Consider the following 26,853-nt stretch of genomic DNA (forward strand, 5'->3'; position numbering starts at 1 on the left):
TCTGAGCACCACAAGATTATTCATAAGAACAAGTATGCAGAAAGAAAAAAAATGCCAGGGTAACAGTACAGCAGAGAAACAGGGAATAGAGATGTTGAAAGAAAACCATAAAGGCAGATCTAAAGTGAGTAGAAAAGGCAGTATAATAGAAACTGGGTGCGTTCTTCAACATATCCACTTATAATGCAATTCTTACAGTCTCTCCAGCAGCCTGACCACAACTGGAAATCTCTGTCACAAGGAGAGACATATCTACAGGGTAAGCGTAGGCAGCACCAAATATCACAGGGACTGAAGGAGAGAACATAGCTGCATGTGCAGATTTTGGTCAGCTACAGATGCCATGGCTGCAATGCTTTGTCCACAGCAGGGACAATTTATGCTACCCGAAGATCCACCAAGGACAAGAAAAACAAGAGAAGTCCAAGTTAACTACATGTTTCCCACTCCTTCAGAGGAGAACCTATCTTGTTAAAGTCTGGCCCCCAGGGTCTAGGACAGGTACGCACTTCAGCTGTCCTCCAAGACATTTTATCACGACATCTGTCATGCACCCAATGGCACGGATTTGCAAGCAAGGAAAACAAATGTTATGGCCTTTGATTTAAGCTACATTAAGACAGAATGTTTTTGCTCCCAAGACTGCAAAGCCAGACTTGCTTTTGAGGTTATCCACAGTGCTAATAGCTTAGGTGAAGTTCCTACTGCAGGTTGCCTCATCTTAGTTTAAGCCTACTTCAAAACCCTATTTCCTTCAGACAGGCAAGTAGTTTGCCAGCAATTCTTCTCACCATCGTCCTTTACACTTTCCATAGGGAAGAAAAAATCTCATAGCAATCCAGGCTTTCCTTGCATTTTTTTTTTCTGTATAATCAAAGCAGCAAAAATATGAGCCTACAAGAAATTTGTGTGCAGACGTAAAACAGATTCAGATGAGAATTTAGACATATACATACCAGCAGTGATAAGTGGTAGAGAAAGAAATATTCTTCACTTATCTATATAGCCCACTTTCAACATAAAATCAGTGAAGAGTATGCCTTACTACCACCATGAAAAACATGCATATTCAAAACTGAGCCACATGACTGCATCTCTGTGCATCGTGACATCTAACTGGATTTTTTGGAGAGATATTTAACACATTAATACTTTTAAAACGTTGAAAAAAAAGTTGAGATTCTCTCTAGAAGATCACCTGTATTTGAAGAGGTAACAATGCTGAAAATACCAGAAAGTCAGCAACAAAATCTACACCTACAATAGCAATGTCAGTGCACAACTGATTAACAAAAGAAAGGTCTGCTCTTCTTCATCAGCCTCACTATTTCAGAAACAAAGAATAGGCTGGAATAAGGCTCACCATATAAAAATCAGCACCCCAGGGAGGTGGCATGCTGCCCCCTGCCTCCCCCAGGCTTCACCACAGGCACACAGGGATTTTATTCATACTTCTTAGTTTTATTTATATTTCTTAGTTTTCTTTATACTATGGAAGTACTATTTCGTTAAATGTACAAGCCTGAAGAAATGAGAGTTCTTTGCTCCAGTGATGAAGAGCCTGCGGAACCCTGGCCATAAGGCTGACAACAGCTCAGTCACCCACCACTGCTTTTTCCACACTTAGGACTGGAACACATCGTTTGCTCCCATCTGTATTTCACCAAGACACAAACTCCCACATTTACTTCTGAGATTGTAAAGCATGGTTGTTTATGTTAACAGGACTTGGTGACTACTAACACAAAAGTGTTGCAAAAACTCTTTAAATAACCTTCGAAGAGCTGTCCATCCTCAGTTGTAATTATGTATTTGATCTTGATCTCTCCCCCTTCCTCAGCACAGTCCTTAGTTCCTTATTGCCTGTATCTTACTGTAATCATGACATACTGTACATGGCACGAAGCATTCTCATTAGGAATTCATTACAAAAATAAAAAGCACTGAACAAAACCAAAACCCACCAGGCAGGCACATCCAGAAACCACAACAGTCGTATTCCCCATCCTTGCCCTAACTGACTGCAAACCTCACTACTACTCCCTTTTGCTCACTACTACTCCATTTCTTCGCATGCAGACAAGGATCAGTCTCCAAGAGAGAAGTAAATTTGAAGCTAGCCTGTCTCTGGGCTGGAGGCTGGACTGAGTTCCAGAGGTCCCTTCCAATCAAGGTCATTCTGTGACTATTTTTGAAAAAGCATCTAATCAAATCCACAGCTATAGTGATTTTAAAGGGTTTGCATCAAGGATATCCGTCAAGAGAGGAATACACAGAGCTAGGAAGTAAAACCAAAAAGAAACATAACATTTCCAAAGAAAAATGCTAGGGTTTCTGAACACCGAATAACTGTAACAGTACTGTATTTGAAGTAGTGTTTTTACTTAAAGATGGCATTAAGAAGTAAGCAAACTTCCTTATGTAAGCAACAACAAAAAGGAACTGTGGTTGCAATCAACTAGAACACAGTTTTTATTTTCTACACTGGTACTTCTTTTTAAAGTAGTTTTTTTTGTGTGTGAATTTACAATGATTCAGAATCACTCTAAGTAATCCTTCTTCTCAGCCAAGACCAGCATTCAAATCCTCAGCTCAAGCCACAGACACACTCAGACACACCCTGCATTGCTAAAAGTTCATCTGCAGTGAAGCTATTGCAAAATGTTAACATCATGTACTATTAAATAATCAAAGTTACTAATGTTGGATGAATGCCTTCAGGAGGTCAGCCCCAGAGAAAGTCCCACAAGGTCTGAGGGCTTGAAACAACATAATTTTCCATGCTGATGGTGAAAGGAAGCCAAATTGTAACATATTTAATTGCTCAGCCACATCTCCTCCAAAGCTGGTCATCTTTTCCACAATGAGGACATCTCAGATTTAAGCAAGCCATCTGTCCACTTTTCCCACTACCTCATTTTGACTGACTATATATCCACTTGGCCTCTTCTCCAATGACCCATGCTTGTATGCAAACTGGACACATAAGAGGCTTCCCCTTGTAACCACAGGAAGAACTCTGACAAACAAACATACTCAGAAGAATCACTTCCAACACTTGAAGAACCTTGAATATAAGCTTGGTGCTTGAAGTCTACAGATCTTTTTCATTTCTCTGTCACAAGTTATTGCAAAACACTCTTTTAAAAAATTCCTGTTGTAGACAAGATGTGAGGCAGGTTCAATCCCCATAAAAGGAAATGTATTTTCCTATCATGAGACCTCCAGTAACACTGTCAACGTTCAAGAAAACGCCTTCATCACCACCACTGACAGTTAACTTTGAAACAGATTTGATAGCTGTCAGGAATGACATAGGTAAAGCTTGTCCCAGCAGAAGATGAAGGATGTACTCAGTGCCCTATTACAATACTCTTCATACTTATTTTTCTGGAATTGTTGTTATCAATTTTATAAACTAAGTAACCGTAATTTAATTACAGATTAGAGACCTTGAAGGAAGCACTGAGCTGGTACATATGTTCAGTACTACAGAGACCCTAGCTCAGGTTCTGAAGAGACACAGCTTCACCAGCACAACCCTGCACCCAGAGTAATAAACGTAGCCTCTCAAAATGGTGAGCTGTTCAGCCTTGGTATCACATTAGCAGAGCCACCCTGCTTCCATTCCCAAAGGCTTTCTTGGCAACCTACCTTAAGAACATACAGGCACCATGCAATTCAATTTTATAAATTAACAAAGTAATTTACATTACTACTGAAGTTCTTTAATGATTTTAAGAGGGAACACAGCTGAAAAAAAAAACTTATAGAAAACAGCATCATTTATCACATCGCCATACTACTGGTCATGATCACAATAGTTTTATATTTACATCTAGGTTTTATACAAACTTCAGGCAGCCTACATTTTACCAACGTGAAAAACTATGTTTGATCAGTAATTCTGAATACATACAGTAAGTTAGACTGAATGCATGATTTACATAATGCCACCTACCTGCAGCTGCAAAACACAAAATCAAAGCAAACACTGGAGTCACACAAGTTGAAGACATTTTTGCAAACACTATCTTCTCAAATCAGCTCCCTTTGTAGCTCTTCATGTAGATTTACTTGCTTTGAAAAATGTGGTGTGCTTTGAAATCAAATCTTCTAGACTTCAAATTGCCTACAGAAAGATATAAAAATAAATTTTAATATAAATATAACTTACAGAAATGTTACTAGCTATTTACAATTATCTCTTTCATAAAAAGAGAAATAGAATTCCCTTTCTTAAAAGGCTATTACAGGAGTGCACTTTATATTGCCAGACTGGCCAGGTAGTGATGGCCTACTACTTTTTCCTCTTCTGTACTTCAGCACTTCTTTGTGTCCCTTGCTCTTTCATATCATCCATTGTGCAAGTTGTGATCTTCTTGAAAGTGAAAACCCAGAGTCCTTTCTGTTAACTAATACTGAAGTCCTGCTGAAGCCTGGAAATGGAAATGGTATTCAGCCTCAGAAATGTTTATTTTAACTTTGCAAACTCTCCCTGGGACACTTCAACATTCATTTATTTATTTATCTGCTGCCACCTTTATTATACCACAAAGAGATGTTTCGTGTGTGCCCTAGCCGGTTTACAGGTAACAAGGTAAATCAAACTCATTCCTCAGTATAACAATTTGAGAAATCTTTTCAAGATCACTTGACACTAAATATAAAGCTGTTCAGATATTTTAAGAGATTTCAAGACTTCATATTCCAGGTCAATAAAACAAACAAACAAAAACACCTTAAATGTGCTGTACAAACAAATGACAATACAAGAGATACCTGCCAGAATTTGAAAATAGTGTAAAATCCTGAATCCACAATGCATGCCACAGATTTTTAAGGGGAAATGCATAATACGCCCAATATCCTATTCCACTTCTTTCTTTATTTTTTAAATCTATTGTCAGCTATTTAGGTGTCCAGAATGAAATCATGGGCCGTGCAGGTAAGGAACTGGAATGCTGATACACATTCAATCAAATAAAGATCTCATCTATTTCACTCCCTTACCAGCGGCAGCAGATGCCAGATGGTGCCTCAGCAAGCACTAACATTGCAAACAACCATCAGGAGCCACTTGACAGAAAAACATCAAGACAGGACCACGTCCTAAAACTGTGACAACATGAACACCATTTAAAAGGTTCTTGCTGACGTTAAATGGAATGAAATACACAGTCAGACCAAACCAGGATTAGTGTTCCATGCCGTGGATGACCAGAAGTCCACACAAGGCAAATGTGTGCCTACATCAGCACTTGAAGATACCTGCTGGCAGCACTCCTACAGCTACGAGGAAAACACCAGAAACCACTCTGCAGATTTTCTCCAGGGGTCACCCTGCAGGGACAGCCCTGTCCTGTGCAGAGGGAGCTGCAGCTACCCACCAAGAAAGAACAAACCGTCAGCACCCACAGCCAGGAGCAAGGCCGCAGGCAGATCTTTAGCTCAGCACGCAGCTCCTGGCACACCCAGCCTGTCTCAGGAGTGGCTCTGCACAGCTGGGCACCACACTTCATGGGATGGAAACACGGTGGCAAAGAAGAAGCTGAGCATCTATCACAACGTGGGTTTCACGCAGTCCACTTCCAAGCTCTGTGTCCCCTAGGATTCACTTGCTTTCTACCAGATTTTAGCACACAGTGTTTTAGGTTGAAATTTCAGAAGTGATGCTCACTCCTCCTCACCACGTATCTTCCAGCAGCTTAGCAACACTGTCTAGATAGCAGCAGTGGAGGAAGGAAGTCCTTAGACAAATGATAACACCTGCAATTCTACCTAACAGTCTTTATTTCTACCAATCAGAGCTCATTCCGAGAAGAACAGTTTTACTGATGACGGTGAAGAGAGACATTTATTACTTTGCATAACAAAAACAAGATCCAGTACTCTTAAGAAAAAAACCCGCAGAAGGATGAATGCACACACACAGACACACACTCAATGCTTGCGTGACTGAAGACAGTCCAAAACAGAAAAGCCTCAGAAAATGATGGCTTCCTTGGACAATTTACAGGGATTGTAAAAATTATTCATCCTGAACCTACTGGAAGCATTCTGTGAGTTCCCAGCTACCTCTCATTACACACACACCCCCCAGGAATGTAAGGTTACATAGCTAAACATAGCGATCCACGAGGGACCCTGAATTTTGTGGTAAATTAAGGCCAACCTTTATTAAGTGGAAATAATAAATTGTTGACAAGAGTGTTGGACAATCCTTTAATACAAAAGTTTTGAACATGAAGATCCAAATCAAACAGATTTAACGCCAAAATGGCAAACTATAAGGAACTTATGGCAGATACTGAACATCATTTGGGAAGTCAAATGTGAGCTGGAATCGTTTGTTGCTACTCTAAATGAATAGAAACCTAAATCTACTCAGTGAGAGTATTTGGTTGCTAACTCAACTTTTAATGATGCCATAAAGACAGAATGATAAATACAGCAAATCATAAGGTTTCTACCTAACATTAGCTATAAAAGATCATTATAACATGCTGTAAGGTGTCATAAGTGCAAACAGGCAATGAATAAGCATTCTGAAATTTGATGAAATGGTTATACATCAGCAGCTCAATAATAATTAACAAAAGAGAAACTAGAAAAAAGAGCAAATGGAGCACATATACTCAGTAATATACTAAACAGGAAAATGCAAGATGTTACTTAGATTACACTGCCATGAGCATAAACCTCTTTCTTCAGTGACATTTTTGTAAGGCACACAGCTGTGCAGAAATGGGAAGCACAGGGAAAGAACTGTAGATAAAGGTATGTTACTAAGAACAGTTCAGCATCCCATGCTGTATCGGCCACCTACCCAAGCATGTTAAAATGCCAAGTTTAAATTCAGCTTTGATTTTGGAAGAATGATTTAAAAGGGGGAGAGAATGCATACACATTTCCATCCCCAAGCAAAACCAAAAGAGTCATTTTTATCCCTACCGCAACCCACTGACCAAACCATTTTCAAGGTTTAACCTAGAGCTGAAGGATACAATCCAAAAGGCCTAGGCTTCTCTTCAATTCTGCCAGCTCACAAAAGATTAATATTAAAAACTTAAATGAAAATTAGGAAGAGCTTTCTGAAGAAAGGGCTCACTAGCTTGAAGATAAGTGTTCACAGAATTTAAAAGGGGAAGTCAGACACTGAGACACCATGTGAAAGGGTGACAAACTGACAGCAATTTTCATGAATTTAGGAACTCCCAGCTACACAGATTTCTGAATAAAACAGTTTAAATCAGAAAGCACAGAACATGATAATTCAAGAATAAAGATAACAAGTGCACAATTTGCAGGATTTTGGAAAACCTGATCATCTTCACCTGTGACTGGAAAGGGCTCAACAACGAGGTCTGCAGTTTCAGTGACAGTATCTAAAAGCAAAAAGACACTAAAGAAGAAAACGGAGGCATCAGTTTGCCTTGCACGTTTGATATTCGGGAGCAGTCCTTTTCTATTTGGCCATCTGCAATCCACAGAATGCAGGTGTTTCATCCAGCGTCAGTCCTTCAGTCACCTATGAAGCTGCTATTATCTGACAGTACCAAAGATAAACAAAAAAGAAATGAGTGATAAAAAAACATTTCTGGTGCAAAACATGCCATATTTTGCTTCAGTGTGAAACCTGTTGTAACCAGAAGAATATGTGAAACCTGCAGATTAAGAAAAGTTGAAGCAGTCCACAGAACAGGGGGACGTTTCCTTCGAAATAAGAGAAAAAAAGCTGTGCAAAAGCATTGGGAACCTAAACTATTTATCCAAGAAATAAACATAACTGTTAGTCAATTTGAGATTCAAAAGAAATTTCCAAGAGAATCATCTTTTCCTTTGGGGTATATCTGGGTAGCTATTTTTGCAGCTGAGGTCATGAAAGGGCAGATTAAAAGTATAACCAAAAAACCTTGACAAGGAAGAGGAAGAGATGTCATGAGAGCTTCAGGATTACTAATACACTGTTTTAATCCCAATGTTTTACATTACTGCAGGCTGTAAGAAAAAGGGATAAAAAAGGGTATCTGGAGTCACTGAAGAATCATAGTCCAAGAGGCATAGCCTGGTGGGATTGTTTTTTAATTAAGTTTGCCATTGAAGAAGCCACTCATCCTGATGAAAACAAGGGGCCTAAACACCACAAAAGAGACTGCTTCACTGTGAATTATCTTTGCAAACAGGAATAAATGCAACTGAGAAAATTAGGAAAAGCCTTAATTGGAGATTTTCTTAGGGGCGGAAGACTTGGGAGAATATAGAGGGGAAAACATATGATGAAGCACATAGCAGAAAGGACAGGAAGAGGAGGATGCATGAGCATAGGTTTTAATTAGGTTTAACGTTATGTCCATCAGAATTTTGATGCATTAAAGCCTTGCTAGAAACCAAGGAAAAATAATATGCTTTTGCAGGACACTGGGACATGCTGACTGGCCTGTGAGCTTGACTAACTACAAAAGGACAGATCTCATAGCTTTTTTTATACTAGATGATAACAAATGCTCCTTAATTCATCAGTGGTATTTAAAAGAATCTGACTGTTACAGCCAGCAGCAGCAAGCACAAAACACAAATCACTTCACTACACTACTGCCACTGCTCTACCTTTCATTAGCTGAAATATTATCTTTGTACAAACCTGCTGTCTTCCTCAGAACTCAGCCTTTTGTGGATTTTTTAAGAACTACCCTTTGAACTAGAAAGTCACCTTTAATGCTACAACATGACCCAAGAATTCAAAAGTTGAAAGCATGCCATATCCTCTAAAAAACACCACTAAGGATTTCCCAGTTCTCAATGGCAGGTGCTACCAGGATCTAAGGCTCTGTGGATGGCTTGTTACTAAGAAAACATTGTGCTGTTTTGCCACTAGATGCACTGTTTCTATTCCTACACCTGTTTAACATTCTCCAAAAAAACAGGACAGGATTCAGCTTCAGAAGTGTTTGAAGGGCTACACATGAAAATGAGCAAGTATAAGCCCTACAATATCACTATTATTAAGCAGTGCCTACAGAACATTTGAGAACTTTTCAACTCAGCCTCTTCCTGTACTTCTAGCAAAATAACTATTACTCGTGGCTCCCCTTGAGATCAGCAGTCTCTTTAGCTTCAGTTTTTACACACTTTTCTTCTGTTCTATTTTTGCCTACAAGGAAGCTGAGAGAAAGTAAAGTCCAACTTGACAATATAGATGCCTGCAGGACACCACAGCCACAGGTTTAGGGATGTTTGTTTGCTATCATAGGTTTCTATACTGCAGAAATTCACCACAGTCATTGCCAAATTGGGTTCTCAATGCTTTGTTTTTCCCCTTTTTTTCCCCTGTTCCTTTAAGCCTTTTCCCCAGTCGTCACCATCTGTTTCTCTAATCACCTACCTTTCCCATACAAGTTCTTCCCTTGCCTTAACTCTAGCACACTCCTTGTCCAACCTTTTCCTTTACTGCCTGAAGAATAACTTCCATTTCCTCTCCTCCTTATCAACGTGGACTCTGGTAATTCTCTCTTCTTTCCATGCACGATGCCAGAGGTTACAGAGCTCTCTATAACACTGCTAACAAACACTTCTGTGCCAAAGCGAGCTAAGAAATCTTCCTTCACTAAACCACGTCAGAAGTCCCACCAAAGTGAATGGGGATACTCGAGTGAAGCCAGCACGATCTGTCCCTTTGTGTTGTTTTGCCATAGCAACGTGAACCCAAGTTTTTAGGCTATCCAAGAAGGCCTTCACAGCCAAAGCTTTTTCACTTTTTGTTTGTTTGTTTTATGCATGGCAACCATTTAGCTTATTTAACCAGTTTTTTCCTCCCACTTGTCTACATTGGCTCCCCATGTGAATGCAGTAAATACATACATTGCTTGCATCAGTAATAAAAGACCAGTCATTTGTAATGAAGCGCACCCATGCTCAACAAAAATCTCACAGACGGTTAACTGCACAAGCAGTTCTATAAACTTAAAACAGTTTTGGAAGAGTTTATATATAACTTCACTCATTAAATCTGCATTTCAGTAGATTTCCTTTTTATTAGGATGACATTTATCCTCTCTTGATTCTGCGTGATTTACACACGCGCAAGTCGGAAGCTGACTAATAAGGTTAGCAAATATTAATGTGGGACTGAAAATGTGTGTGCATTTTTAATGCCTGTGTCCAAGGCACATACATGAAGTTCCGCCATTCAGAACTCAAAACAGTAACTTATTCATAAACTATTAAGGGGATAGATTCTGTTTTAGAAACAAAGTAGTTTCATTTTCAGAGAATACATGAATAGTAATAAAACAAAATATCCTGACATATCAGAAGCCCAGGGAAAAAGTAATTCTAGTATCCTGCAGTTCACATGCTGCTGTGCTTGTAATGGGACATTTCAACAAGTCACAGTTAAAGGCTATGGGAACTGGACAAGTGCCAAGGGAAGATATTTTATGCCATTTAGCAATTGTGCCCCTCTATTCCATGCAACTCTTGTAACATTTTGTTTATTTATTTTCATATTAATGAATTACAATGTAGCTTGACAAATGACAGGAAGCCACAAAATACATACACATTAGTCCACAAAATATGCAAAACTATTTCACCTTTTTAGCAACATGTTATTGAACTTGGTTTTGTACCTGGTACATATTTTGCCCACTGCTGGCATGAACATCCAGTTTGGATGGTGGTGTCTATTCTCAGTATCATTTCATGACCAGTTTTCCCTTCAGCTTCCCAACACTTTTTTAATCAGCTGACCTGAATTGCTGTGAGTTTAGACCAGAAAAGTAAATTCATGAAACCAGACACCATGGAAGTTTTAGCTGAATAATCACTGCACAATATAGCACAAAAGTGAAAGACAATTTACAGAAACAGGATAAAAATCATTCTTCTGTATGTTCCCAGGACTACCCTTCCCCCAAACACAGAGAGGTACGCTGCTGAATCTTTACAGGCTCAGGGGCAAGGTTTCACTTAATGTGTAAACAAGAGAATAGCCTCTTACAGGATCAGGATGTAGGAGGGTCTCAATAGGTGGAAGGGAAGGAAATGCATTCAGGAGTCTTTTAGTAGAAGGAGTACACAAGATGAAGAAGGAGACATGCAGCACAGATTCCCTTTTGACAAAAGCAGAAATTCCTAGAGATTACTGAAACTACAGAAGGGAATGAACGTGGCATATGAGACAGAGCTTAACAAAAAGGCAAACATCTTATGTGTAACTCGAGCATGGAATCAGAGCTCTTCTATTTTTACACAGGGCCTTCAGGGACATCTTACAACAGAGCATCCCTACAGGGATTAGAGAAAATAAAACATTGGGATGCTATACAGCTTGAGCTATAGTGGCTCAAGCATCCTGGAATCTCATACCAGCTTCAGTCACATATTTTCTATGCAACTCACGGTTAGTCTAGTGTCCCACACGCAAGTGAGTCATAACAGGACCTGTATATGGCCACAGCCTCCCCCCCCCGTGATCTACCTAGAAAGATAGAAAGATAATTGCATTTCAGGCAGTTCTGACAGAAATCTCACTGCTCTCATCAGGGAAAACTGGTGACAATATTATATACTGTTTTCCTGATGTTCTGTTCTTTTTGGGTAGCAGAAGCAGCAAAAAAAGCAGTGAAATCCAGAGTCTGTATGTACATAAAGATGGGATTAAAGTTTTCATTGCAGCACAAGAAATCCAAGTCCAAAATATATACCTAAATAAAACTCAAGTTCCTGAGGAACTCAGCAAGTAATCTCACCACAACTAACAGGAACCAGGCTCATTTTTTTTAAACTAGGTTTGCTGCTTTTACCCTGAAACGAAAACATCACACCTGTACTGGAATCTTCTGAATGGACAAGAAGATCATAAACCACATTAAACAGATCTCTACAACTTTCTCTTCTCATAGTTAAATTTGTTTGGCCTAATTACATTTTTTAATGGTTTCTAATTGGAAACAGAATAGGTTTCCTGGCACCGGACTATCTTACTCTTCACAAACACTGTAGCAGCCAACATCCTCACACAAATTTCATTATCCTAATTTTTTTTTGGCTCGGTTTCTAATTGTACACCTAAACTAAATAGATAACAGCTCTAATGCACCTATCCAAAGCAATAGAACCCTAGGGAACCATCTCCTTTTGGCTATGCACAGGAAAGGAGCCACAGCAGGATGGAAAGTAACCAACTCAGCAAGGCTTCTTCCACACAGGGTGAGAGATTTCAGCAAATTCTTCTCTCAAGGAGTGCCTGATGCAGTTATTTTTTCAAGACCAAACTGCAAAACCTTAGAACTTTATCTAGAACTCGTTGTTGGTAGAACCTCCCTACCAGCTAAAATGCTAAATCAATCTTCATTAGATCTCAAATCTTGAAATCACCTCTCAACACTTAGAAAAGTGGTTTTGAAACCATGGCCTACGTTAAATTATATTAACTACATTGATATATGTCATTGTCTGAATTAATTGTGGAGAGCCTGCAAGGGGTTATAACAACAACAACACTATGGCATTAAGTATACATTTGCTATAAAAGTATGCAGGCCTCTTGAGGAAAAAGAATGGTGGTCAAACTGAAGACGACTGAAAACCAGCATTTCCCAGATCAGAGAAATTGGATTGAGTGTTACAAATCAGCCTTCCCCACTACCATCGGTTCTAAGATGCTACAAGATGTAAATGAACAGCTTAAAATATTAACTACTAGGTACTTGAAACTAACCACATTCATCATCAAAACCACATTTTGGAGGAAAATAAATCAAGAGACGCATATTTTGAAGTTTGCTCACTAGAATAAGACAATTTAGAAAGCAGGTAGGTTAAAAGATTATTTATTCAGGTTGCTAAACAAGAACAAAAGTTAAACACATTTATCAAAAGCTAGCTGTCAGCCACTTAATTTGCAGATGTACATCTGTAAGATAGGAAACTTCTCCCACACAAATAGGGAAGACCTCAAACTGCCATACAGTTAAAAGAATGAGTCAAAAGGGGCTTCCCTTTATGTAGGAGTAACCCCTCACCATCTGCCAAATAACCAGTGTAATTTAATTTGTTTGGCAGAGAAACATTCAGGTTGAGACAAAACTAATTTCATAAAAATTATCATTTATTAGCACTGTTAGGAGGATTTGTTTCAATGAGGATACGTATCACTGACATACTCTGCTCAGAAAGCACATATACTCCCATATAATTTTTATTGTACAGAATTTCCTGCCTCTCATCATTTATTACAACTATACATAAAGACTGCAAAAAGCTTTGAACACAAAGTTAGGGAAATAGAAGGCCACAACGAATTCCTAAGTTCATATAAATAATTTGTGCATCTTGTATGCACAAAGAAAATCACTGCACCTTATCTGAGAGTGAGCCAAATCACTGATCAACAAGAATTCAGGAATGTCAGTCATTTCAAATACCAGAAAGGGGGAACTCATCCATCGCATAACACAAGCTGCATAGACCAGAGGACAGACTTGGTCCACTAATGTAATAATCTTCATAGGAGAAAAAGCCTATCTTTCCAAATGCTGCAACAGCTGTACTGTAAATCAGAACACAATTTTGCTTCACTCAAGTCATTGCCAAAACCAAAACAAATACACCATAATGAATTACTTCTATAAATCTAAGACAAAAGAGGATATGTAGTTCTACAATCCACCTCCAGCTTCTTGGCAAGGAAACACATGTATCCAGCAGATCTATACTACACAGTAAGCTCCCTTGATACATTGAGATTTTTTTTATTTATTCTTAACTGTCCCTGTCATACAATGAACTTAAGATTTCCAACAGAAATGCCTACGCTTACAAATCAAATCAGAATGTAATTGAATTTCCATTATTTTTCAAAATCATTAACGTTATGTCTCACAATTCCTACTGCCTTCAGTGTAGAACAACGGTCTATATGTGAGCTCTATAATTAACCTGTTTCAGACCCATGACCTACAGATAAGCTGTTCTACCAGAATCTAAACAGGTCTCTTGCAAGGTCAGAACTAAGCTTATTTGAAACAGACGCCCTTTCCAGCTGACTCCCAGAATTTTACAACATGCTGCAACAGCAAAATAAAATTCTGAAGTTGGCCAACTAATCTGTTAAAGTTAGAAAAAACATTTAAAAGAATTATTAAATATAATGCATTTCAATTTGTTAGCAATAAGCAGCTACAGCTAAATTTAGAGTACTATTCGTAGAATGGATATGGACTAATGGCTTTCATGTTTTCCGCAATAAATTCATTATTTCACCATAAATACATCATAAACTTATACATCATAAATATCATATTTTGCCAAACAATTATTTGTAAGCCAAACAATTCATCAATATAGCATACACAATGTAAAATACAAAGTGTTCTCTGCTGAAGTTGACTAATTTGACCATTTGGATACTTAGGGTCATAAACGATGTTTTTCTTTCAAAAATGTACTTTGGCAGAGAGGAAATGAAAAGATAGGGGATGTATACTGACAAAGTAGCAGTTTTAAAGTCCCTCCTTCAATAATATCTCAAGTTGTTTCATTTTGGTTATTGGAGAGTTAATCATCGCTGTCATAGTGCAAGAAATGCTGCTCAACTGGATTACTGCCAGCACATGGAAATGAGAATCCACAGTTACGAACTAAGCAGTTGCACTGCTTCTTTGCTAGTACGTTTTTATGGCAAAACATGTTTCTACTCATGAAGTGGCTAGAAACTAGCATACCACTGTTCATCCCCACAAATATTACTACTCTGAAATTAATGTCTATTTATAATACACAAATATTTTGTGGAATTAGATCAAAAGTTCTGTGATTCCAAAGATATTTGCAAGCTATATCCTACAGAGCATTTTCTAATAATAAACTGCCTATGACTTCATAATTTATGTCTTAAATGTCAACAGAATGTTATTGTAGGTATCAGACAAAAGAATTGTAATACAGATTTGGAAAAGCTTTAGCACTATTTCCAAATAAAATTAAAGCAGAAGTCTCACATTGACTTTACGAACTAGGTACTTCGACATCTCAGAAAAACGTACGGAGGATAAAAGCTTTGTGATTCCCTATGGATATAATCAGAATAAAAACGATAGAAGAGGGAGACTGCAAAGGGAAATTAACATGGACCTTTTAGTACCATCAATGTCTGGCAACATCAGATAATGCTCCTAGAGAAGAATATGCAGCCATTGGAACATGCATATACCAGGTTGCTGAAACTACAGGAAGGAAAACATTTATACTCATAGCCATTCAATGAGTATACAACCACAGAAGCTTACCCCTTCCTGTAAATGTGATCTGGGACTGTTCATTTCAGTGAAATTATATACTGTCTTCACTTGCTCTAAGACCTAGGGCTATGAGAATACACAATTGTTATCAGTCACTAGTGGTCTTGGGACAAACCTCCTGCTCCATGGCAAATGCCTCCAGGTATGTTTTTATCCTGTCATCAGTGAAAGACTGCTTACCCTCAAAGTACGAGCAGCAAGGTATCTCACATTTAGTGCAGGGTAAGAGCCTTTGACTCTTAGCAGCATGTCAGCTCTTTCCCGGTAATTCCCATCTCCACTTAGCATTCAGCAATCTGTTTGTACATCCATACGTTAAGTATTTGTCACTTGGGTACATCAGGCTTCAGAGATTGAAAAGCAATACAGATCAATGTGAGTCATGAAGATAATCTTTGATTATCAACCTTGATTTTGAGAACAAAAGAAGTAATCAATTGTTATGCCAATATAAAACAAAAGGAAAAATCATTACTGATCCACGCTAGGAGTGTCAATTGACTTTTACAAAAATAAGCTGGTCGTGACTTCTTAAAACCTAAGAGAATAACTAAAAGCATTCTCTCTTATGGAAACCCTAAATACTGGAAATAGTTTCTTGTGAGAATACAACTTTTTTGACACTCAACTTTAGTTCTACTTTCAAAATATTCTAGCATTGTCTACAGCTCTACAGAATTACTCAAAATATAATTTTCCAAAATAAATGTTTTCAAAGAGAAATTTAACTTAAATAAATGTCTAATTTTATCAAGTTCTGTTCTGGCTAATATGGCAAAATTCCATTCTTCTGAATGGTAAACATGCCTATTAGAGCAAACTAATAAGCATGTGTACAAAAATAATGCATTTATTCTAATGCTTTTTTTTTCCAATAAAAGATGAGTATCAATTTAAAACAAATACTATCAAAAGTACAGGCCCGAAGTTTTAACAAACTGCAGCTGTGGTATGAAGAGAGACTTCAGAGACAATGTTTTGTATTCCCCCTGCTGGTTAGCAATTAACTTCAAAACACTGTTCCTGGACGTAGGCATCAAGATGCTATGGTACTAAGAGATGTTTTGCATACTAGAGAAATAAGAATTTGAACTTACTTTTTAAAAGGAATCACATCCACTGGAATCACATCATTACACACTGTGACTAGATGAGGCTCTGGACACACACCCAAAGTTGAAACACGCGTCAGAATCAAACAAGACCTCCCCAGAGAGAGAGAGAAAGCAGGGCAGAAGAGGAAAAAATTTGAAGTGTCACTTTAAGCTTAACAAGGTTGGAGTACAACAAACAATTGGGGGAAGCAAGTCGCAGAATAAAGGACTCTTCACTGAAGGAAGCCAACAGCCTGCCCCCTCTGACATGGCCCTCCCTTCCTCCCCCAGCCAGGCAGGGAACCCAAGCACAGCTGCAGCACCCGGCATGGGCTCAGGTCTGTGTCCTGGGCAGCCATGTTCCTGCTCGGCTGGGATTCCAACCCTGTGAGCTTCCTTGAGTTAAGCTGGAGCTCTTCAAGGAATATTCATCTGCCAAGAAGGTTTTGCTAATGCTCTCGGAAATGCTTTGGCAGGACACCTGTGCAGTGCTAATTAAAATCCAGCTACCAACTTATGTTGTCTCTGGGGTTCATGGAAAAACTGTGTGGACTGCAAGGAAACAAAGTATTCCCAGCAAAAAGCAGTAAACAGACAGATACATGTCTTTAGAATTAGTTGTATTAGCACACAGAGTCTTAAGGTCTTCCCTGTCCGAGGCTGCAGGTCCCTGTGAGCAGAACCCAGATGGTACCACAAGTCCTGTCCAAGAGCGGGAGGCTCCCCCATCTACTGCAGGATCCATCCCGAGCAGGGGGCTGGTATCAGCCTAGTGGGCATCATCCAAAATACCTAGTTTGGTATAGAAATTTTCCTGGTCGAATCTCTTTCTGTCTCAGAACAAAATCATGGCACTTAATCGTCCAAGTCTTTCTCCTCTAAACTCAATGCAAAGTTTTACAAACCCAGTTAAGAGGCTGCTATTAAAACTGAACTGTGATGATGATAATGCATTTGAGAAGAAAATACTAAGTGACAGCAGCCAAACTATAGCAGCTACAGCTTCACAGAACTGAAGTAAGTACATTTGCACCTGGTTACATCGCCAGCACATGGAAAAGGCATAACCATACACCACACCTGGAGTTGTACAAGGACCATACACATCATCTTCAACACTGCCTGCCTTCAGTGGCAGTAACTTTGGACTTACAAGCACGGCTGAAACCGAGGAAAGTTCAAGAAGTTACTTGATGTCCCCCTGACTTGAACGCCGCAGGGCTGCTAGGGGAGGCGTGCTCAAAAGGCCGTAGTCAACCGACTCCAGCGCATCCACTGCGAAGCACGCGGCGAAAATCCCGCTGAGAAGCCGCTGCCCTGTGAAGTTGTAGAGAAGCAGCACGGTACCGGCCTGCGTTACCTCCTCAAGCACCAACTTCACACAACGCTCCCACGTTAATAATCTCACCGGCTGGCCTCGCAGCGGGTACGGTGACCCCAAACCGCACCGCGGCACCGACACCTGCGGAGCGCTGCGCTTGACACCCGTCTGTCACCGCCGCGGCCCCCCGCCCAGCACACGCTGACGCCCCGGCCACCCCGGGACACCTGCAGCTTGCCTGCTCCAGAGCTCCGGCGTGCCTCCCACAGGCCTGCCCGCCGACTCCGGGGCGCGACGGGCGCTGTCAGCCCTCGCCCCCCGCCGCGCCGGCCCCGAGGGGTGACAGGCACCGGGGTTCCCCTCGGCGGCAGCCCCGCCCGGCCCGGGGTAGCAGCGGCCGTAAGTACCTGGCAGCGGCTCTGTCCGCGCCGCGTCCTGCGGGGGCAGGCGCGCAGCAGCGCGGCTACGCCATGGGCGGCGCGGGAGGGCAGCCCTCGCCGAGGCCGCTACTGCCCGGCCCGCGGTGCGCGGGAGGCGGCGGCGAGGAGGAGGAGGCGGTGGCTCCCGGCCGGCCCCCAGCCCAGCAGTAACCCCATGGCGGCAGCGCGGCGCACACGGCGGGGCCGGGCCGGGCCGGGCCGGCTGAGGCGGGGCCGCGCCGCCATTGGGCGCGGGGCGGGGACGGCGCCGTCACGGCCCCGCCGCTGCCTCCGCCCTCCGCGGCCCTGCCGGCCCTCCGCTCCCCGCAGCGCCGAAGCGATTTCGTCGCGCTGCAAGGGTGAGGGGGGAAGTGTGCTCGAGGGGGGCTCCCGGGGTCCCCACGGCCGGGCGGTGCTGCCCCGCCGGCCCGGAGCCCCTCACGGCCCGTCACAGCGGTGCTAACGCCTGGCACCGTTGGCGCTTCGCAAGCCTTAACTCCCCTCACAGAAATGAGCCCTGATCACGTTATTACCCGAACAAGCAAATGTTCTTGTATTTCTACGGAGAACACGCAGGAATAGACTAATTTAATCGTTTTATTATTATTATTATTTATTTATTTTTTATAGTGATATATGAGTTCAAGAAGTGCACTAAGAGTTCCAAGAATGCCCACTCTTGAAAATGCCAATTTGCAACCCACAAAGATACATTGCCACCTACACTTAATTGTGATTTCTCCCCATTTGGATGGGTCGCACACAGCTCTGCATATAAGCTCAGTAAACAGCTTAGTCTTGGGAAGCGCCGGGCACCTCACAAAGACTGGGCCTCAAAACGTTTACATTATCTGTGCATAAGACCTTTAGCGAGTAAATCAATGGTTGCTATAACAAGCATTCAGTTTGCATTAAATATTTCAGTGAACAGGCTTATAAAACTTGCAGAAACGAGTACAATACAAGTTCAGGCTGCCCATTGGCAGCCTAAACCCACTTACACATTTTTTGATATATTTTTAAGTATTTGAAAAGTTGGGCATGTTGGAACATGATATAATCCTCTCTCATCATTCTAAGTCTATATGTAGGATGCAAAATTTTTGCAAGGAGATGTCAAGGTGGGGGAAGTCCCTTTAACAAAGAAGAAAATTAATATTCTACAGCACCAAAAGCAACACTTTTCAAGGCATATTGTGTCTGCTTTGCCTCTGCTACCTGAAATTCCAGAGTACTGATTAAAAATGGGACTGAAACTTTTAAGTAGACCAGTGGTTTTTGTTATTTTAAAGACTCACTTGGGTCCCAATTCTGCAAAGATTAAATTAAACAGGTTACACTCATTCAAATGAGCAGCCATCAGAGCTGTTCAAGTGTATGAAATGCATGCACAAGTCTTGGAAAAATCAAGTTCTTTGTACACAGACAAATTGTTTTCACCATTATCAGTGATGATGGTTAAGAACTGCTGATTAAGAAGCACTATCAATGCACTAAAGTGACAACCAATCTAACTAACCAATCCTTTTCAGGGACGGGCTTTATTAACGTGGATACAATTCCATATTATTTTGTTTGAATCTTTACAGTTCTAAGCTGCGTAGATAGCCCAGCCTTGGTCAGCCCAGACCCAAAGATCACAGTTATAATGTACAGATGCATCCCACATTACTCTGGATTTGCAGAAGCTTAACAGCCTTGCCATCAGCCACATTCTTGAGTGCTTGACACATTGGCTACCCAGCAAGGAGCTCAGCTGTGCAAGACACTTAGCACATTTACCACTGATTCAGCAAATAACTTGAAGCACATAATTTTAAGCAGAAACTATTGACAATCATAGTGTTATCTATAGTAAGCCAATGATTATTTTTTTGAACTAAAGCCACGCTGTTCAACTTCCTGTGAAATCAAATTTCACATAAACTAACATTTTTTAGTACACTGGAGTTTAACAACAGAATTAGAACTAGTTTGTTCTCAAAACGTTGCCATACAAAATCATTATTGCCTGGGTAATCTCCACAACTCTATGGAACTCAGAATCATATCTGGCTTCAGTAATGATGCTAGACTGGGGCTTTGGAACTAAACATAGAGCTAGAGACTACATGCTGTAGTTAGTACAACAATGAATATGATTCCTGCTAATGAACATGTTCTCATGATGAACCCATTGCCACAAGCAGAAGTATACTCAGAATAGTTACTGCAGTATGTAGGCATTTGATGATCACTTGACACTATTTAACACTATCCTAACACTATTTAAAAGTGCTTAACCCACCAAAAGAAATAAGAGGGTATACAGCCTTACAAAATGTTAATTTCCATATTGACTGGGATATTCTAATTCTGAAAGCAGAATTAATTCCATAAATGATCAGCTTAGTATGAAAATATTTTCCTACCAAAGTATTTCAAGATCACAGAAATGATTCTTAGACATTAGTAAGGACTAACTCTTACTTACAGGTAGTTTTATGACTTTGTCTATACAACCTTTAATTTGAAGGTTCAATTACCAAAATTAAGCTATCAAAAGCCTCTTAGGAAATAACTCATTAATACAAATGAATGAGGTAAAATTCTGCATTCCTTACTGAATGATTCTGCATTCCTTGAACACCTGGAACTTTTGCCAAAGTTAAGTAAATGTTAGTGCTGAACTGTTAGGCCTGTCTACACTTGAAAGTTACCTTGGATTAAGACAGGGAATTAATTTCAAGTGCTGCAGCAAATCTGGAAAACTTCCAAGTATAATCAAGTCATATACAACCCTATTCTGGAAGATACCATGGGTTTTGAGCTCAAAATTCATGCTACATATCTAAATTTAAACAACACAGTCCCAAAGATTCCAGAATAAAAAAGGGAGAAAAAAAAATCACAAAACTCCAGCGTGACTAACCATCCCCTTTGTGCCTCCTTCTCTTACCTGCATGCCTTGCACAAACTCCCCTATACCCAGCACTCCACTTTGACTGGATCTGATATGCCCCTTACGTTTTTCTGATAAGGTATTTATAGGCCCTCAACCTAACAAGTGCAAACACAACCGACCAGAAGAGGGAGGAAAGAAAGAGATTGTATGAGAGAAGGGGAAAAAAAAAATCAACAGAAGATCAAACAAGAAAAATATGAAACTAGCATACCTTCACTGTTCAATCACTTCTTTCTGGCTGGATCCCACACTGCACATTGTCTGTTTAGAGCCAAATCCAAAACCTAGTCAAATAGGCAGAAGTCAATAGGTGACTTTAAAACTTTTTAGTTCTGGACAATTCTCTTCAGATTTGATCATAAAACACCTAGAATTTAATAGAGGTTGTAAAAAAATATTAAATGACATACACAAACTTTCACATTAAAGCCCACATATTAAATAACTCATATTCACCTCTGTGAATACTTAAACTATGAAAGTATACATATGACTAAAATTGCACATGTGGTCTGCAGTATCAGGTCCCAGATTGCTGTATTCTGTTTTCAACTTTAAAAGCATACTGCATGTTTGTGGTTTTGGGACCATATTATGGATGGAATTCTTTGCAGCCAAGATGTAAATACCACAAGCTAAGATCTTCTAGTGTATACAAACGTCTAATTACTTTATTATTTTTTATTTATATAATATCCACATGGTGCCAAAGGTTATACTGAAAAACATCAAGACAAAGCTGTTGCCTAAAGAGCTAATAACTTATGTTAGCTAAGGTAAGAGAAAGAAAAGAATACACAAAATAATTGAACACTGAAGCTTGACACATTGTATTGGTTTTGTGGCCTGGATATTTTCTTTTAGCTCTTTTGATCTTTTGTTGATTTGTTTCAATTTTTTTTTCATGTCTTCCAAAACTGACTTGACTGCAAGTCACAGTCCACTGGGTCACGACACAGAAATGGAAGGAGATTCAAGTACAGACAGCCTCCCAAATGAAGCAGAGATAAATCAAGCAGGTACATATACAGTCATGATCTTTTATAAATTAAATTTCATCCAGCACAGTAAAAATACCTGAAATAAGACTGCTTAAGCTGCAGCTCTGTTCTGAAATAAAACTGGCTAGATGTTCAGAATCTACCTATAAATCCCAGTGAATTTAGAAAATATTTCATCTGAATTTAAAAATAAAACAAGTCCTTGTTTTATTAAATAAAGCTAACACTTCGTTATCAGTCTGTTTGCAAAGGGGCTTGAGGGCAAGGAGGTCATGAGATTGTTCGTTTAATGTATAACCTTATGAACGTCTTAAGATATTTTGGGGACCAAAATTGACATTTTTAAGTGGAACAAGCTAAGTATCTTTTCAGTATATGTTCTGCTTCCAAAACTGCTGCCCCATAAAGAAAAGTCACCTAATTAAACACATTAGATAGGAACTTAAATACCAATCCATGGCAAATTTTCTGGATTTGGGAATCAGAGTAGTTTCTTATTTCTTGTTTGATCTCCAAAACTTCAAGGAAGGAATTCTGTGCTGCTGGTTCCTGGTTAGTTTTAGAATTACTCCTATAGAATACTACAAAATAAATGTGTAAAAATGCTTAATTTTACACTTTCCTATGTAGCTTTCAGTTTAAATCTAGCTAGAATTACGAATTAATGTAAGTTATTCTTTCACATATACTATACTTTTTTTTTATATACTATTTCAGAGGACATATTCTTTTGTCTTTTTGTATGCATATAAGAATTAGAGTCTTTTTTGTAAGTATTGGGTCTCAATTTCTTCTCTCCAAGTGACCTGTAGTACGTTATATTCATTATTTTGCCTTAGACTGTTACTGATTAATGCCTTATGCTGGATATTTGTTTATTTTTTCCCATGTGCGAGTTCATCATCCTTGGGATAAGAATAACAAATGTGCCAGGGAATGTGACCTATCAATCTTAGCAGTCCTTCATAGAGTCTGAGAGGAGATGTAAGACAAGTGCGTACATATAATATCTGAAGGGTTTATACTTAGATTTGACACATGATTTTCTGCTGAAGACTTTCATGTCATACATTGATTCATAAAGTATCAGTTATTTAGAGCCGATGCATGCAAACTGCTATCAAAATCCACTCTTTGTTCCTATTCACACATTTAAAAAAGCCAAACACAAGCTTCTTTTTCCTTCTCAAACACACAAAAGATCAAGAGATCTCAAGAAAGAAAGAGACAAAAAACAGCCCAGCCCCCTTCCTATCTACATCTTTACTTTCCTCAGGAAGAAAAGAATGGTCTTACCAGAGCATTTAGATGCTTAGCAAAGCCAGACTAAGCAGACAGCAGGACAGGTTCTGCATCTGGGAGAAAGGCTGAGTTCTGGAGAAGAGAACCCTTGTGAGAAACTGGCAATCCAGGGCAATTGCATGGGAATAAGCATTGCTTCAAGCACATCTCTTGACTGCACTAGTGACAGTGGTGCTTGTGGAGAAAGACAATCTTGCAACACAGAAGTCTGCAGAAATAAATCGAAAGCAACTGAAAACAAATTAGCCAATAACACCAATCACAGAACAGATCTGAAGACAAAGACACGAAGCATCAGTTCACAAACAGTCCCAAGTATTCTCAACTAGCTGTAGTTTCATTAGTATTCCTCGCTAAGGGCCCAAACACAAGCCTTGGTAATTCTCACAGCTGCTTCCTGTAACCCACCAACATCCCCTGCCTTGCGCAACTTAACATTGACAACTGTGTGGTATATTTCTGAATTATCTGTTCCACTGAACTGGCAATGTCAAATATGAAGTTGATAACAAGCTGAAGGAAGCGAAATGCGTCAGAGCCAGAAGCCCCTCAGGAATCTTCCCAATGTTACCACATGGACATCGCTTAAAAGCGGGGACAATCCAGGCCCAGCTCTATCACAGAGAGAACCTTTTGTACAAAACAGGTTGCTTACGGTCAGCATGTCTGAGCTGTGCATCTGTTGAATCATCTGACGTTTATCTGAGAAAAAAAAAAAAACAAAAAAACACATTGCTGTTGAAAGCCATGGTCAAAAAGAAAAAAATGGCAATCAAGGACAAGTTATACTTTTAGTAGAGATCATGAATTTATATATCTAGTAATTTTTCTATTCAAGCCTTTTGATTTTGCTGTTGCTTAAGGATTAGTTTCATTCTGAGAACTGGGAGCTCCATCTGCACCAAAATCTTTTTTCTGAGGTGGAATGGTAGGTGTCCACCACTGCAAGAGGCTTCTAAGTTCATACTGAAAAATGTCTGCTTTTTTGAACTTATCAAAATGTATCTAAAATATTCAGCTTGAACAAGGTTTAAGATACCAAGATTGCTAAGCAACAACAAGTGCTTGCATTTTCTTTTCAATACTTCATTTCTTTCACTTGCTATTTGTAAAAAAAATAAACAAAAAATAATTATATGCAATATACCTTTTTAAAGCATGGAAGGACAACATTTACCTACCCTAGAAAATATACTGATGTAGCCAAATACAGGAAATTCTATAAACTGATGAGGTCCTTGTTACACTGTCAGCAAAGAGAACACACTTTCACATGATGTTCAGATACCAGTATACCCAGGTATCTATGTATATAACATCAAGAGTCAAAAGAAACAGAATAGTTAACTACACTGAAAGTTGTTCCTAATGAATGAGCCACAGAACTATTACTATGAGGGTGAGAAAGGCCTCATGCTAAAGAATATTGGCTGGCCTCCATCTGTCTCATCCTGTTTCTCACATGAAATAGACCAACCACTTTGTTAATGAGCAGTAATTAATTCCAGAAGGAGCATGAGATACAAGAACAAATTCCCATAATCGTATTTTTGTTTGTTATTTTTAAAGCAAGATGTGTTAATGAACAGACTGCGGGTGTATCTTTATTAAAAACTAGTGCAATACAATAGAAAGGGCTCAACGGAACAAAATCTGTGTGTTGGGATCTGATATCTACACTATACACAGTTCAGGGAGACTTATTTCCATTCATTTCGAGTATGAACTGCACACCTGCTAGTTGCTGGAGCATGTTGTGTGCTCCTGGGTCACAGTTTAATTTCACCCAGGAGTCATCCCATTTGTGTACTAAGACTTGCTCCATCGCATTAACCAAACCCCCATGGGTGGGAATGACCAGAAAGTTCAATTCCAAAGCCTGCTCCTGGTCCTATCTGAAAACGCTTAAGTAGACATACCCCACATACCTCGTAGGACACAATTTCAGTCTAACTGTTCTACAGTCATCCAAATGCACCAGAGAAAATTTAGGACAAGATACTGCAGGACACTGGCAGCACTAATATTTTCTGCCTGTCAGAAAGACGCTTCTAATACTGTTCCAAAATGTTCAAGTTCAGAGTGAATTCAAACTCACAAAACATTTTAACATCTCTGCTTAATAGGGGTGAAACAACATCCACGTACCGCTCTGCCTCTCTCTGTTCCTATTTTGACTCAACATGATGTCTAGGCTTTGTACTGTCCTTCTGCAAGGGAGAACTGACCGTCCACCAAGAAACTGATACAGGTATACCAGAGGAGATGACATCTTCCATTTACATTTATTGCTAAAATGGTTTTAGTTCTTTAAGGTAAAAATACTCAACAGCACTCATATTTTATTGTATGGAATGGAATTCTGATCCCTGAAAACAACTGAATTCTTTGTGTCCAAAACTTCAAAGGTAGAAATATAAAAGGTACCAAATTCTCTTTAATGTAGAAGGGATTACCAAGGTCATTTCTGAACAGTTGCATGATAAATACCACATACATTTATGATAAAATAGACTTATTCAGCATAACTATTAGAACACTTCTAAGTCAAAACCAAGAGTGGTTTCTATGATACAATATATTTTCTTTTACAAAAAAGTGTGATGGCAACAAACTAAACCATCCTTACAGCAGAAAGGCTAACGTAGTATCTGTTATTCCAAGTTAACAAAAGACAGACAAAAATATGATTGGGCTACTCTCTTTTCTAATTACAAGAAATACAGTTAATGTTTAAGAGCAATTCCCATCCTGAGTAGTAAAACTAAAGCCTCTGTTAGTTTTTGTGTGTTTGTTCTATTCTGTGGCTAAAAAAAAAAAAAAGTCCCAACCAACATATTCAGCAGTTTAGTAGAATTACCTCTTCCAATTGTAGTTTTTGAAATACAGGTTTGTTGCACTATTCAAAACTCTGTCCTTGGTAACTATTAGCATTTTATTAACTACTAATCTATATGTAGATTTTTTACTATAACTATATACATTTCTCATAGAGGCATAAGTTGGGGAGCATTCTTAGCTCATACTTGTTTTCCCTGTGCAGCCACACATGTGGTGAACAGCTGTAGAAGCTGTAAAATTGTCTTTACACATTGCACATACTATTGAATATAACATGCATATACATGTAAAAGTCCTGAAACAAAATAATGCACTGAATATTTAATTTATTTAAAAAAAAAAACACTTTAAATAAAGACAAATGCCTTCTGCTTAACTTCTGACAATAAAATAATAGCAGTTAATTATTCAGAATTGTAGGTTTACCAGTTCTTAACATGAGCAAGCCTTTCAGCCACCTCCACTATGGCAAAGAATCAAATGCTGTCAAAACTGAATCTGCAGAGTAACTGTTACTATGACATTGTGACCAGCTCCATTGCAATAAAATGTAGAAATGAAAATGTAAATTGCTACATGTATATACATTTTTCTCCAGGGTGCTATAAGCAAAAATTGAAAACAGC

The 26,853-nt window shown here is 39.3% G+C and overlaps 1 protein-coding gene and 1 long non-coding RNA gene across 8 annotated transcripts in view; one reads left to right on the forward strand and one right to left on the reverse strand.

Moving 5' to 3' along the window:
• The window catches only part of TGFBR3 (transforming growth factor beta receptor 3), a 130,138-nt gene extending 108,791 nt beyond the window's left edge, over positions 1-21,347 (reverse strand). Inside the window, exons 1-4 of one of the 7 annotated variants that reach the window (XM_027463424.3) lie at positions 18,128-18,341; positions 17,553-17,716; positions 10,632-10,760; positions 3,962-4,132 (exon numbers count right to left, since the gene is read on the reverse strand). In XM_027463424.3, coding sequence (XP_027319225.1) covers positions 3,962-4,019 — 58 coding nt within the window. In that variant the 5' untranslated portion in view covers positions 4,020-4,132; positions 10,632-10,760; positions 17,553-17,716; positions 18,128-18,341. Of the gene's footprint in view, positions 1-3,961; positions 4,133-10,631; positions 10,761-16,402; positions 16,586-17,552; positions 17,717-17,958; positions 18,094-18,127; positions 18,343-21,294 lie in introns of those variants that run through there. The other 6 variants (XM_027463423.3, XM_021276952.4, XM_027463425.3 and 3 more) reach the window with 6 other exon arrangements.
• LOC140003029 (uncharacterized) lies at positions 17,979-26,561 on the forward strand. The gene is made up of 3 exons (XR_011810954.1): positions 17,979-18,119; positions 22,017-22,102; positions 25,513-26,561. It is a non-coding gene; the product is annotated as an uncharacterized lncRNA (long non-coding RNA).
• The last annotated feature ends 292 nt before the right edge of the window (positions 26,562-26,853 follow it).

The sequence above is a fragment of the Anas platyrhynchos genome, chromosome 8 (genome assembly GCF_047663525.1).
Source record: "Anas platyrhynchos isolate ZD024472 breed Pekin duck chromosome 8, IASCAAS_PekinDuck_T2T, whole genome shotgun sequence".
NCBI lineage: Eukaryota > Metazoa > Chordata > Aves > Anseriformes > Anatidae > Anas > Anas platyrhynchos.